At 43.1% G+C, this 14,548-nt stretch overlaps 1 protein-coding gene and 1 long non-coding RNA gene across 2 annotated transcripts in view; one reads left to right on the forward strand and one right to left on the reverse strand.

The window, feature by feature from the left end:
• Nucleotides 1–6,389: 6,389 nt before the first annotated feature.
• On the reverse strand, nt 6,390–12,445 carry LOC121481293. The gene is made up of 3 exons (XR_005985252.1): nt 12,077–12,445; nt 6,779–6,902; nt 6,390–6,479 (listed from the first exon to the last, which is right to left on the reverse strand). It is a non-coding gene; the product is annotated as an uncharacterized LOC121481293 (long non-coding RNA).
• A 449-nt stretch (nt 12,446–12,894) lies between these two features.
• Nucleotides 12,895–14,548, forward strand: part of LOC121481290 (cytochrome P450 4X1-like) — a 92,702-nt gene continuing 91,048 nt past the window's right edge. Inside the window, exon 1 of the mRNA XM_041738566.1 lies at nt 12,895–13,225. Coding sequence (XP_041594500.1) covers nt 13,031–13,225 — 195 coding nt within the window. The 5' untranslated portion in view covers nt 12,895–13,030. The remainder of the gene's footprint in view (nt 13,226–14,548) is intronic.

Raw genomic sequence — 14,548 nt, forward strand, 5'->3', positions numbered from 1 at the left:
TGAGGGTTAATGAAGTAGAAGAATGAGTGACATAGAAGATAAGTTGATGGCAAGGAGGGAAACTGGGGAAAAAAGAGAAAAACAATTAAAAGATCATGAGGATAGATTAAGGGAACTACATGACAGCCTCAGAAGGAAAAATCTACATTTAATTAGGGTTCCCGAAGGCGCCGAAAGGGCCAGAGGGCCAGAATATGTATTTAAACAAATGATAGCTGAGAACTTCCCTAATTTGGGGAGGGAAACAGGCATTCAGATCCAGGAAATAGAGAGATACCCCTTAAATCAATAAAAACCGCTCAACACCTCGACATTTAATAGTGAAACTTGCAAATTCCAACAAGATAAAAATAAGATCCTTAAAGCAGCAAGAGACAAGAAATCTCTAAATTTTATGGGGAGAAATATTAGATTAACAGCAGACCTCTCCACAGAGACCTGGAAGGACAGAAAGGTCTGGCAGGATATATTCAGGGTCCTAAATGAGAAGAACATGCAGCCAAGAATACATTATCCAGCAAGGCTCTCATTCAGAATAGAAGGAGAGACAAAGAGCTTCCAAGATAGGCAGAAATTGAAAGAATATGTGACCACGAAGCCAACTCTGCCAGAAATACTAAGGAGGACTCAGTAATAGAGGAAGCCCAAGGGAACATTCCACAAAACAGGGACTTAATAGGTATCATGATGACACTAAATTCATATCTTTCAATAGTAACTCTGAACGTGAACAGGCTTAATGACCCCATCAAAAGGCACAGAGTTTCAGACTGGATAAAAAAAAAGCAAGACCCATCTATTTGCTGTCTACAACAGACTCATTTTAGACAAAAGGACACCTACAGCCTGAAAATAAAAGGTTGGAGAACCATTTACCATTCAAATGGTCCTCAAAAGAAAGCAGGGGTAGACAGCCTTATATCAGATAAACTAAAATTTACCCCAAACACTGTAGTGAGAGATGAAGAGGGACACTATATCATACTTAAAGGATCCATCCAACCAGAGGACCTAACAATCATCAATATTTATGCCCCAAATGTGAGAGCTGCCGAGTATATCAATCAATTAATAACCAAAGTTAAGACATACTTAGATAAAAATACACTAATATTGGGAGACTTCAACACAGCGCATTCTGCAAGTGACAGATGTTTAAAGCACAACATCTCCAATGAAACAAGAGCTTTAAATTATACACTGGACCAGATGGATTTCACAGATATTTACAGAACTTTACATCCGAACGCAACTGAATACACATTCTTCTCAAGTGCACATGGAACTTTCTCCAGAATAGACCACATACTGGGTCACAAATCAGGTCTTAACCGATACCAAAATATTGGTATTGTCCCCTGCATATTATCAGACCATAATGCTTCGAAATTAGAACTAAATCACAAGAAGAAGTTTGGAAGGATTTGAAACACGTGGAGGTTAAAGACCATGCTGCTAAAAGATGAAAGGGTCAACCAGGAAATTAGAGAAGAATTAAAATGTTTCATGGAAATTAATGAGAATGAAGAAACAACAATTCAAAATCTTAGGATACAGCAAAAGCAGTCCTGAAGGGGAAATATATCACAATACAAGCATGCATCCAAAAACTGGAAAACACTCAAATACAAAAGCTAACCTTGCGCTTAAAGGAGCTGGAGATAAAACAGCAAATTGATCCTACACCCAGCAGAAGAAGAGAGTTAATAAAGATTCGAGCAGAACTCAATGAAATAGAGACCAGAAGAACTATGGAACAAATCAACAAAACCAAGACTTGGTTCTTTGAAGGAATTAATAAGATAGATAAACCATTAGCCAACCATACTAAAAAGAAGAGAGGAAAGACTCAAATTAATAAAATCATGAATGAGAAACGAGAGATCACCACCAACACCAAGGAAATACAAACGATTTTAACAACACATTATTGGGGATCCCTGGGTGGCGCAGCAGTTCAGTGCCTGCCTTTGGCCCAGGGCGCGATCCTGGAGACCCAGGATCGAATCCCACATCGGTCTCCCAGTGCATGGAGCCTGCTTCTCCCTCTGCCTGTGTCTCTGCCTCTCTCTCTCTCTCTCTCTCTCTCTCTCTCTGTGACTATCATAAATAAATAAAATTTAAAAAATAAAATAAAATAAAAACACATTATCAGCAGCTATACGCCAATAAATTAGGCAATCTAGAAGAAATGCACACATTTCTGAAAAATCACAAACTACCAAAACTGGAACAGGAAGAAATAGAAATCCTGAACAGACCAATAACCAGGGTGCAAATTGAAGCAGTCCTCAAAAACCTCCCAAGACACAAAGGTCCAGGGCCAGATGGCTTCTCTGGGGAATTCTATCAAACGTTTAAAGAACAAACCATACCTATTCTACTACAGCTGTTCAGAAACATAGAAAGATATGGAATACTTCCAAACCTGTTCTATGAGGCCAGCATCACCTTAATTCCAAAACCAGACCAAGACCCCACCAAAAAGGAGAATTACAGACCAATATCCCTGATGAACATGGATGCAAAAATTCTCAACAAGATACTAGCCAATAGGATCCAACAGTACATTAAGAAGATTATTCACCTTGACCAAGTGGGGTTTATCCCTGGGATGCAAGGCTGGCTCAACACTCGTAAAGCAATCAATGTGATAGATCATATCAACAAGAGAAAAAACAAGAACCGTATGATCCTCTCAAAGATGCAGAGAAAGCATTTGGCAAAATACAGCATCCATTCCTGATCAAAACTCTTCAGAGTGTAGGGATAGAGTGAACATGCCTCAGCATCTTAAAAGCCATCTACGAAAAGCCCACAGAATATCATTCTCAATGGGGAAACTGGGAGCCTTTTCTCTAAGATCAGGAACAAGGCAGGGATGTCAACTCTCACCACTGCTGTTCATCAGAGTACTAGAGGCCTAGCCTCAGCAATCAGGCAACACAAAGAAATAAAAGGCATTCAAATTGGCAAAGAGGAAGTCAAACTCTCCCTCATCACAGATGACATGATTATCTACATAGAAACCCAAAAAACTCCACCCCAAGATTGCTAGAACTCATAGAGCAATTTGGCAGTGTGGCAAGATACAAAATCAATGCCCAGAAGTCAGTCACATTTCTATACACTAACAATGAGACTGAAGAAAGAGAAATAAAACACTCAATCCCATTTACAATTGCACCCAAAAGCATAAAATACCAAGGAATAAACCTAACCAAAGAGGTAAAGTATCTATACCCTAAAAACTACAGAACACTACTGAAAGAAATTGAGGAAGACACAAAGTGATGGAAATATTCCATGCTCATGGATTGGAAGAATTAATATTGTGAAAATGTCAATGCTACCTGGGCAATTTATACATTTAATGCAATCCCTATCAAAATACAATGGACATTCTTCAGAGAGCTGGAACAAATTATCTTAAGTTTTGTGTGGAATCAGAAAAGACCCCGAATAGCTAGGGCAATATTGAAAAGGAAAACCATAGCTGGGGGCATCACAATGCCAGATGTCAGGTTGTACTACAAAGTTGTGGTCATCAAGACAGTGTGGCACTGGCACAAAAACAGATACATAGATCAATGGAACAGAATAGAGAATCCAGAAGTGGACCCTCAACTTTATGGTCAACTAATATTCAATAAAGGAGGAAAGACTCTCCACTGGAAAAAAAAGACAGTCCCTTCAATAAATGGTGCTGGCATTAGAAATGATAAATACCCACCATTTGCTTCAACATGGATCGAACTGGAGGGTATTATGCTGAGTGAAATAAGTCAATCAGAGGACAAACATTATATGTTCTCATTCATTTGGGGAATATAAATAATTGTGAAAGGGAATATAAGGGAAGGGAGAAGAAATTTGTGGGAAATATCAGAAAGGGAGACAGAACATAAAGACTCCTAACTCTGGGAAACGAACTAGGGGTCGTGGAAGGGGAAGAGGGCGGGAGGGTGGGGGTAAATGGGTGACGGGCACTGAGGTGGGCACTTGACGGGATGAGCACTGGGTGTTATTCTGTATGTTGGCAAATTGAACACCAATAAAAAATAATTTTATTGTATAAATAAATAAATAAATAAATGGTGCTGGGAACATTGGACAGCCACATGCAGAAGAATGAAACTGGACCGTTCTCTTACACCAGACACAAAAATAAACTCAAAATGGATGAAAGATCTAAATGGGAGACAAGATTCCATCAAAATCCTAGAAGAGAACACAGGCAAAACCCTTTTTGTACTCGGCCAAGTAACTTCTTGCAATATACATCCATGAAGACAAGAGAAACAAAAGCAAAAATGAACTATTGGGACTTCAACAAGGTAAGAAGCTTTTGCACAGCAAAAGAAACAGTCAACAAAATTAGGGGACAAGCTACAGAATGGGAGAAGATATTTGCAAATGACGTATCAGATAAAGGGCTAGTATCAAAGATCTATAAAGAACTTGTTAAACTCAACAGCAAGGAAACAAACAATCCAATCATGAAATGGGCAAAAGACATGAAGAGAAATTTCACAGAGGAAGACATAGACATGGCCAACATACACATGAGAAAATGCTCTGCATCACTTGCCATCAGGGAATTATATATCAAAACCACAATGAGATACCACCTCACACCAGTGAGAATGGGGAAAATTAACAGGGCAGGAAACCACAAATGTTGGAGAGGATGTAGAGAAAGGGGAACCCTCTTGCACTGTTGGTGGGAATGTGAACTGGTGCAGCCACTCTGGAAGATTGTGTGAAGGTTCCTCAAAGAGTTAAAAATAGATCTACCCTACGATCCAGCAATTGCACTGCTGGGGATTTACCCCAAAGATACAGATAAAATGAAACGCCGGGACACCTGCACCCCGATGTTTCTAGCAGCAATGTCCACAATAGCCAAACTGTGGAAGGAGCCTCGGTGTCCATGGAAAGATGAATGGATAAAGAAGATGTGGTTTATGTATACAATGGAATATTCCTCAGCCATTAGAAACAACAAATACCCACGATTTGCTTCGACGTGGATGGAACTGGAGGGTATTATGCTGAGTGAAATCAGTCAATCGGAGAAAGACAAACATTATATGGTCTCATTCATTTGGGGAATATAAAAAAATAGTGAAAGGGAATAAAGGGGAAAGGAGAAAAATAAGTGGGAAATATCAGAAAGGGAGACAGAACATGAAAGACTCCTAACTCTGGGAAACAAACTAGGGGTGGTGGAAGGGGATGTGGGAGGGGGGTGGGGGTGACTGGGTGACGGGCACTGAGGTGGGCACTTGACGGGATGAGAACTGGGTGTTATTCTATATGTTTACAAATTGAACACCAATAAAAAATATATTTTTTAAAAAAATAAAGGGGAAAGGAGAAAAAAATGAGTGGGAAATATCAGAAAGGGAGACAGAACATGAGACTCCTAACTCTGGGAATCGAACATGGGTGGTGGAACGGGAGGTGAGCTGGGGTGGAGTGGCTGGGTGATGGCACTGAGGGGGGACTTGACGGGATGAGCACTGGGTGTTGTTCTGTATGTTGGCAAATTGAACACCAATAAAAAATAAATTTATTATTTTAAAAATAGCCAGAAAAAAAAGACTTAGGATTCTATTCCTTCGACATCTAAAAATCTAGACGCAATTTTCATGTTATGTGGAGAATGAACAGGTGGAGAATGTTCTCTCTAGGTACGATGGGGAACTCCCATTTATTTTATTTTTTAATTACTCTTTTAATTGAAGTTCGATTTGGCAACATATAGTATGACACCCTCTGCTCCTCCTATCAAGTGCCCTTGCAGTGCCCGTCACCCAGTCACCCCATCCCCCCGCCCACCTCCCCTTCTACTACCCCTAGTTTCTTTCCCAGAGTTAGGAGTCTTTATGTTTTGTCTCCCTCTCTAATTCTTCACTCTCATTTTCCTTCCAGTCCACTATAATCCCTTAGACTATTTCTTATATACATTGAATGTGGCCAGGCTCTGTGACAAGCATTCCATAACCTCATCCAAACTACAACCTTGTCCCCACTTACTGCAGATAAAATGGGGCGGCAAACATTAGAACTGCCCCAGGACATGTGGATTCAGACCTCCCATGTGTCCCACAGGACTGCTTACGGAGTGAGAGTTGTGAAGGCCATACCTCTGGGTAAGGAGCGTCCATAAGGGAAGGTGATGGGCTTGCTGAGCTCTCTGCCAACACTTGGAACTGGTGGATAGAGTCGCAATGCCTCCTTGATGCACATGGTGGTGTAGGGCATCTGGTCCAGGTGCTCCCTAAAACAAAGCTACCTTGAAGGGCAGGCAAGGCCCTGGCAATCAATGTATTCCCTAATTGAGGAGCTAGGACCCTATCAGGGCCCTCCCATCAGATCTTTAATGGCCTGAATGTAGGACTAGGAGTTCCTGAAGGAGGATGGTGCAGAGGGCTCGAGTTGGAGGGAGGCATCTGAACTGGAATGGAGTGGGGCTGGGTGGAGGTTTCCTCAGTCATTGGTGCAGGTGACCTAGGCGTCTGACATTTCTGTCTTGTGCCCTGGAAACCCCCAGCCATTTATGAGGGACTTGGGGAGCCATGCTTCTCCCTGAGGCAGGGATCAGGGTCTGTGCCTAATGTAAGTTTGGTGTGGGGTAAATTTGACTGTCAGACTGGAGCTCTGCAGAATGTGACTCTTTGGGTTGGTAAACATCACAACTACTGGAACTGCCTCCAGATGATTCCACACCAGTTGGTAGGAAATAGGACCCGGCCTTAAGCATTTCACTGACCTGTCTGCCTGGTGGTTGCCCTGGTAGCTGAAGGCAACTTCATAATAGTGTCCAAGGTCGTCAAGGAGACGTGTTCAAAGATCTCCAGATGTGAGTTCTGGGTGAGGAGTTCCTCCCACTTGTCCTGTGTAGAGGGGACACATTGATCCTTCTCTACAGCTCTGGAAGGCCCCGGCTGACGAGGCTAGGCTCTCTCTGCTTCTCCACATATTCTGATGACATGTCCTCACTTTCTAAAGCAGTTGTGTTTCATCAATTTAGTACCATAGAGCCGAATATTTGTGATATGTTGAGTACTTTCTCAGAAACGGTTTTTATTTTATTGAGAATGATCTATGACCTCATTCATTTGGGGAATATAAAAATTAGTGAAAGGGAATAAAAGGAAAGGAGAGAAAATGAGTGAAAATATCATTTTTTGGTGGAGAGCTTCATGTCATCTACAAAGAGTAAAAGTTTCACTTCTTCCTTGCTGATGTGGATGCCTTTTATTTCTTTTTATTGTCTGATGCCCGAGGCCAGGAATTCCCGTATTATATTGAACAATAGTGGTGAGAGTCAACATCCCTGCATGTTCCTGACCTTTGGGGAAAAGCTCTCAGTTTTTCCCCATTGAGGATGATATTAGTTGTGGGTCTTTGGTATATGGCCTTTATGATGTTGAGCTATGTTCCTTCTATCCATGTTTTTGTCAAATACTTTTTCTGCATCCGTTGAGAGGATTATATGGTTCTTATCCTTTCTTTAATTAATGTGGTGTATCACGTTGATTGATCCGTGGATATTGAACCACCCTGGAGTCCAGGAATAAAACCGACTGGATCATGTCAATAATTCTTTTAATGTACTGTTAATTTGATTTGCTAGTAACTTGTTGAGAATTTTTGTAGTTGTGTTCGTCAGGGATAGTGGTCTTGTAATTCTCCTTTCTATTGGGTCTTTGTCTGGCTTTGGAATCAAAGTAATGTTGGCCTCAGAGGATGGGTTGGAAATTTTCCTTCTGTTTCTGTTTTATGGAACAGTTTCAGAAGAATAGGTGTTCCCTCTACTTTACATGTTGGTAGAATTGCCCTGGGAAGCTCTCTGGCCACGAGCGCTTGTGTATTGGAAGATTTTTGATTACTGGTTCAATTTCTTCACTGGTTATGGGTCTGTTCAAATTATCTGTTTCTTCCTCTTTCGGTTGTGGTAATTTATATGTATATGTGCTAGTATGCTTCTAGTCATTTATCCATTTCTTCCACATTGCCCAAATTGCTGGCATAGAGTTGCTCATAATCTTCCCTGATAAATGTATTCCTGTGGTATTGGTTAGCATCTCTCTTCTTTCATTTGTGATTTTATTTTTTTATTTTTTTATTTTTTTCTAATTTCTACCCATTCATGACAGTCACAGAGAGAGAGAGAGAGAGAGGCAGAGACACAGGCAGAGGGAGAAGCAGGCTCCATGCACCGGGAGCCCGACGTGGGACCCGATCCCGGGTCTCCAGGATCGCGCCCTGGGCCAAAGGCAGGCGCCAAACCGCTGCGCCACCCAGGGATCCCTCATTTGTGATTTTATTTATCCAGGTCCTTTCTCTTTTCTGTTTGTTAGGTCTGGGTAGCAGTTTTGTTAATTCTTTAAAAGAACTAGCTCCTAGTTTCATTGATTTGTTCTACTGTGTGTTTTTTTTTTAAATCTGTATCATTTATTTCTGCTTTAATCTGTATCATTTCCCTTCTTCTGCTGGTTTTGGGCTTTATTTGCTGTTTATTCTGCAACTCCTTTGGGTATAAGGTTAATTGTGTATTTGAGATACTTTTTGTTTCTCAAGGAAGGCCTGGGTCACTATATGCTTCCCCTCTTATGACCACCTTCACTGCATCCCAAAGTTTTGGACTGTCGTTGTTTTCATTTTCATTTGCTTTCATGCATATTTTTTTCTTCTTTAATTTTGTGGTTAATCCGTTCATTGTTTTTTTTTTATAATAAATTTATTTTTTATTGGTGTTCAATTTACCAATATACAGAATAACACCCAGTGCTCATCCCGTCAAATGCCCACCTCAGTGCCCACCAATCAGTCACCCCCACCCCTGCCGACCTCCCCTTCCACCACCCCCAGTTCGTTTCACAGAGTTAAGAGTCTATGTCCTGTCTTCCTTTCTGATACCTACCACTCATTTTTTCTCCTTTCTCCGTTATTCCCTTTCACTATTATTTATATTCCCCAAATGAATGAGACCATATACTGTTTGTCCATCTCCGACTGACTTATTTCACTCAGCATAATACCCTCCAGTTCCATCCACATCGAAGCAAATGGTGGGTATTTGTCATTTCTAATGCCTGAGTAATACTCCGTTGTATACATAAACCACACCTTCTTTATCCATTCATCTTTCAATGGACACCGAGGCTCCTTCCACAGTTTGGCTATTGTGGATATTGCGGCTAGAAACATCGGGGTGCAGGTGTCCCGGTGTTTCATTGCATCTGTATCTTTGGGGTAAATCCCCAGTATGCACATTAGCTTTTTGATAGTTTTTATACATTTTTTTCTATGGCATAAGGGAAAAATAACCAAAGCTCACCATGTACAGTGCTTACATGTTTTTCCGTTTTGTGAACAGTATACAACATCCTTCTGTTTCAATAGAAATACATTGTAATAAACTGCTTGCCCTTAAGTCTATAGTCCCGAATTTTTCTTGTGCTTGGCTTCAAGTTTTTGTTTTGTTTTTATAAATTTATTTTTTATTGATGTTCAATTTGCCAACATTTAGAATAACACCCAGTGCTCATCCCATCAAGATCTCACTCTTTTTGTAGAGGTGGAGGCCTGATATGTGACCCAGTGTCTAATCTATTCTAGAGAATGTTCCATGCACGTTCAAAAATAATCTGCATTCTGCTGCTTTAGGATGAAAAGTCTGATGACAACTGACCCAGTATGTCATTCAAAGCCACTGTTTCCTTGTTGACAATGTTTAGATGACCTGTCCATTACTGTGAGCGGGGTGTTAAAGTCTCCTACTTTTATTGTATCTTTATCCTTGAGTTTCTTTAGTTTGTGATTAAATTTATATATTTGGCTGCTCCCAAGTGGGGGACATAAATATTCACAAGTATCGGATTTTTTGTTGGATAGACCCCTTTATTATGATATAGTGCCCTTCTTCATCTCTTATTAAACCTCTTTGGTTTAAAATCTAGTTTGTCTGATATAAGTATGGCTACTCTGGCTTCCTTTTGATGTCCATTAGCATGGTAAATGGTTTTCCATTCCCTCACTTTTGATCTGGAGGTGTCTTTGAGTCTAAAATGAGTCTCTTGTAAGCAGCATATCCATGGATCTTGTTTTTTGTTTTTCGTTTTATCTCTTATGGTTTCCTTTGTCTTTTGATGGAGCATTTAGTCCATTTCCATAAAGAGTAATTATTGGTAAGTTTGAATTTAGTGCCATTATATTACTTGAAAGCCGCTGTTCCTGTAGATCGCAAATTTCCTTTCTCAGTTTTTTGGTTTTGGTCTCTCTTTGCTGCTCCAATGGTCTCCCTTAATGTTTCTTGTGGGGTGGTTTAGTTAAAGTCCATGAACTCCTTTTGTTTTTTGCTTGTCTTGTAAACTCTTTATCTCTCCTTCTATTCTGAATGACAGCCTTGCGGAATAAAATATTCCTGGCTACTTACCCTCCCGCTTTGGCATGTTAAATATATCATACCATTCTCTTCTGGCCTGCCAAATTTCTGTGGATAGATCTGCTGCTAACCTTATGTTGTCTGCCCCTATAGGTTAAGTACCCTTTGTCCCTAGCCGATTTCAGAATTGCCTCTTTATTTTGTATTTTCTAAGTTTCACTGTGATATGTGTTGGTGTTGACCTGTTTTTGTTGATTTTGAAGGTAGTTCCCTATGCTTCTTGGGCTTGAATACCTGTTTCCTTCCCCAGATTGGGAAGTTCTCAGCTGTGAGCTGTTCAAATTATCCTCTGCCCCTTTTTCCCGCTCTTCCCTTCTGTGACTCCTATGATATGAATAGTATTGTGCTTTATGAAATCGCTGAGTTCCATAAGTCTACCTTCATGATCTAATAATTTGCTCTCTTCTCTCCAGCTTCATCCTTTTCCATAATTTATCTTCTATATTGCCTATTTTTACCCTTCAAGGTACAAGGGGCAGTGTTGGGTGTAAGCACCTCTGCCTCCAGTGGAGGCAAGGTATTTCTCTCTGAAGTCTGACCATGTTGGTGGGCTGGAGGGTGGGGAGTTGAGGTGGGGTGAGGGGAATAGTGATGTCACCCCACTCTCTGGTTTGGAGGAGGTGGTATTGCACCCACTGCTGTCCAAGAAGCCCTCAGAGAAAGCAAATGATCTCCCCTCCTGTGTCCCAGGTCTATATCAGATCCTTGCCTTCACTCCATCTGTGATCGGGCTGTGGATACACCCAGTGCCAGAGTTCTCCATTTTATCTCAAGCACATTGATGGGATTAGAATATCCAAATCTTAAAAGACCCGGTCCACCCTGGACCCACTCCCTTCCCAAAGAGGGGAGTCACGCCACCTTGAGAATTAAGATTTTTTTAAAAATCTGTTTTTAGGGTTGGTTTGGGGAAAACATACCAAGCTCCTCACTCACTGCATAGAATATGATAAGTGCTCACTAAATACTAGCTATGACCAAGCATTAGGCACTCAGTTCTATAGAGGTAACCAAGGACCCAGGGAAGAAAACATGGAGTTACACTCAGAATTGCAACCCTGATGGTCGTACGTCCAAGCACTTCTACAAATGCCCCTCATGTGCTAGGTGCAAAGCTGGTTATGGGCCATGTGAGGGAAAGAGTTAGGCTCCAGAGTCTCTGACCTGAGGCCAGAGAGGGTGGGAAAGTATCTACAGAACTCAGGAATGTTGAGAAGCATGGGTAAAGTGGTTATGGCTCCCTGGGTTTGGAGAAGAGCCAAGGATTAAGGGGAAAAAAGAAAGAACTCTGACCACACAGGTTGTGTAATGCATCTCCTGTCACAAGGTCAGCCACAGGAGGAGGGCATAGGAGTAATAAGGTAGATAGTGAGGAACAGGGCAGAAGAGGGAGGCCCCTCAAATGTGCCTTCCAAAGAACTCCTCATGAAAACATCTTGGTCTCCATTTGAGTAATGGGCTTGGAGTGGGTTTGGGGGGAGAAAACCAGGAACAAAGTGAAGGTGAGAAATTAAACTGTCCTCCTCAGATGCACATTCACACGATCTCTATGAGCTGTAGCCCCCACCCCACCCCCGCCCCTGTCTCCTGAGGACTCTCCACCTGATGAACTCTTACCCTTCAGGGTCCCATCCTTGTTTGTAGTTTTCTCCTTCCCTGGAGAAGTTTTCTTCTCCATCCTTGTTTGTAGTTTTCTCCTTCCCTTCTCCTTTCCAGCCCACTATTCACTCTTTCAGTACAGGCCTTACCGAGTTTTCCTGTACTGCCTTAGTTTTCTGTCTTTATCTCCCAGAGCGTGAGCTCAGGAAACATTTGCTGAGTGCATCAGTGACTGACTCAATGAGCATTCCTGGGAGGAACTTGGCAAAGGAATGTTTACTCCCCTTACAGAAGGAGAATCTGAGGCACAGAGAGTGTGATTGCCTGGCTTCGTATGTCCTGCGCGAGCCCTGAGGCTGGGCCTCCTGAGTGTGAGGCCAGTGCTCTGCCTGCAAACACAGTCAGCCCAGGACACAAGTGAACGGTGGCTTGGACAAGTGTGGGGAGCAGTGCAGAGGCAGCTGGGGCCGAAAGTTTGGAGGCCCCCTGATTCTAATTTCATTTGGCCCTCTCAAAGTCAATTTTCCTCTGGCCACATCCCTATAAGTGTTCTTTTCTCAGAAATGGGATAATCATCAACCCAAGCACACCTCCTGGACATTTGGTAAAGTAGGCTGTACATTTTTTGCAGTCAGGGTTCCTGTCTGTTTTGCTGGCCACTGTGGCCTGGCACATAGCACACTGTCGGGCACAAAGTAGGTGCTCCTGAAATAACTGATGAATAACAGAGATAAGGGCAAAGGGGAATGTGCCTGGGCATTATCACTGTCTGTTCAGAAGGTTTCCTTCCTACCGATTCCTAAGGTGCATCCTCTCAGTTAATGAACTCTGGAATCCCAGTCTAAGCTCTGCCCTCATGCTTCACTCCCCCTCCAGGTGGGCAGGGCCATCCTCCCCTGATTGGCTAGGCCGGGTGCTCAGGGGATTTAAGCAACACTCAGGGAGAGTCAGTGACCCAGCAGCCCCTGAACCATGAGTGTCTCTGTACTGAGCCTCACCAGACCCCTGGACACTGTGTCTGGGCTCCTGCAGGTGGCCTCCCTGCTAGGCCTGGCTCTGCTGCTGCTCAAGACAGCACAACTCTACCAGCACAGGCAGTGGCTGCTCAAAGCTGTCCAGCAGTTCCCGTCCCCTCCTTCCCACTGGTTCTTTGGGCACAAGCAGGAGGTAGGAAGGGGCTGAACTGGGGAGAGGGAAGGCAGGGTGGGCCAGGACTCTGGAAGCATCAACCCAGTCAGGAGATTCAACCCACGGAGACCCCTTGTGTGATCAGGACATGGGCCTTGGCAAACCCCCACCTTACCTGCCAGTTCTGGACTCCTCACCCCAATTCCAGGAGCTCCCCAACTTGAAAGTAGCCTGTGCTGGAGCCCTCAGGCCCATCTGACCCTCCTTCCTCAGAGAGATGTGCAGGTGATGGTGCAGCCCTGAACCTTGAGATGAGTGGCTGTCCTTCCTAAGTCTTCCCCCTCCAGGCTGAGCAGTCCCAACTCTTTTCTCAGACACACTTCCTGATGCTTCCCTGCCCCAGCCATTAAACCCCATCCTCTCGTCCTGGTCCTGGCCGGCCTGGGAATACACAGCAGTGTGTTCATGGGCTACAGAGAGCGTAGACAGGAATCAGGTGTGAGGTCACAGGAAAATAGGCTCACTTGCCGGACTGGGGGGTGATGTCTGTCAGGTACAGGGACCAACTGGTTAGGTTTGCCCAAGACTATGGGATGTTCCAGACTGGTGACTTCAGGGCTAAAACTCCAATAAGTCATTGGAAGACATGAGAGAAGGTTGCCAGATTAGGGCAAGGAAAGAGTATTGATGGTGAGTTGCACCAGTAACTGAATCAGTTTCCCCTCTAGTTGTTCCCCCAAATCCTGGTACTGTGAACTCCTTGGGCTGAGGATGCCACCCCCTTCCAGCACCACAGTGACCACCACAAAGCTGACCTCTGAGGGATTCCTGACCAGGCTGTGCAGTGACAGAGAAAGAAGCAGCTAGTGGCTGCATTGGAGACAGTGCCTCCCCTCCACCTCTGGCAGTACTGGTCCCGCAGAGGGGGCACCAGCAAGGGGGGAGGGCAAATGAGGAGGGGCTGTCTAGCACTGTGTGAACTGAGGTAGGAGGAGGTATTGTAGAAGAGGAGGCCAAGCAATTACAAAAAAGCCAAAGACAGAAACTTCATGTCAGCCACAGGGAGACAGCCAAGGGCCACTTTCTTCCCACAAACTGTTGCTTGAATGATTTCCACAGAGTCTATGTCCATTTTGAGAAATTGTGAACTTTTGTCACAACTCTGAGTTAGGATTTGATCCTATCATGAATAAAATTTCCTCCACTGCCATTCCCATTCAAGGACGGTGTAGAAAGTCAGTAAGCAGACAAGTTCACTTAGGTAACTCATGTAACTCAGCTTCAGCCAGCTGAACACATAGTGCAGCCATATTTTCCTGCTTCTGCAAATCTGAGACTTTCTTTACTCAGTACCTCTGTTAC

The sequence above is a fragment of the Vulpes lagopus genome, chromosome 23 (assembly GCF_018345385.1).
Source record: "Vulpes lagopus strain Blue_001 chromosome 23, ASM1834538v1, whole genome shotgun sequence".
Lineage (NCBI taxonomy): Eukaryota > Metazoa > Chordata > Mammalia > Carnivora > Canidae > Vulpes > Vulpes lagopus.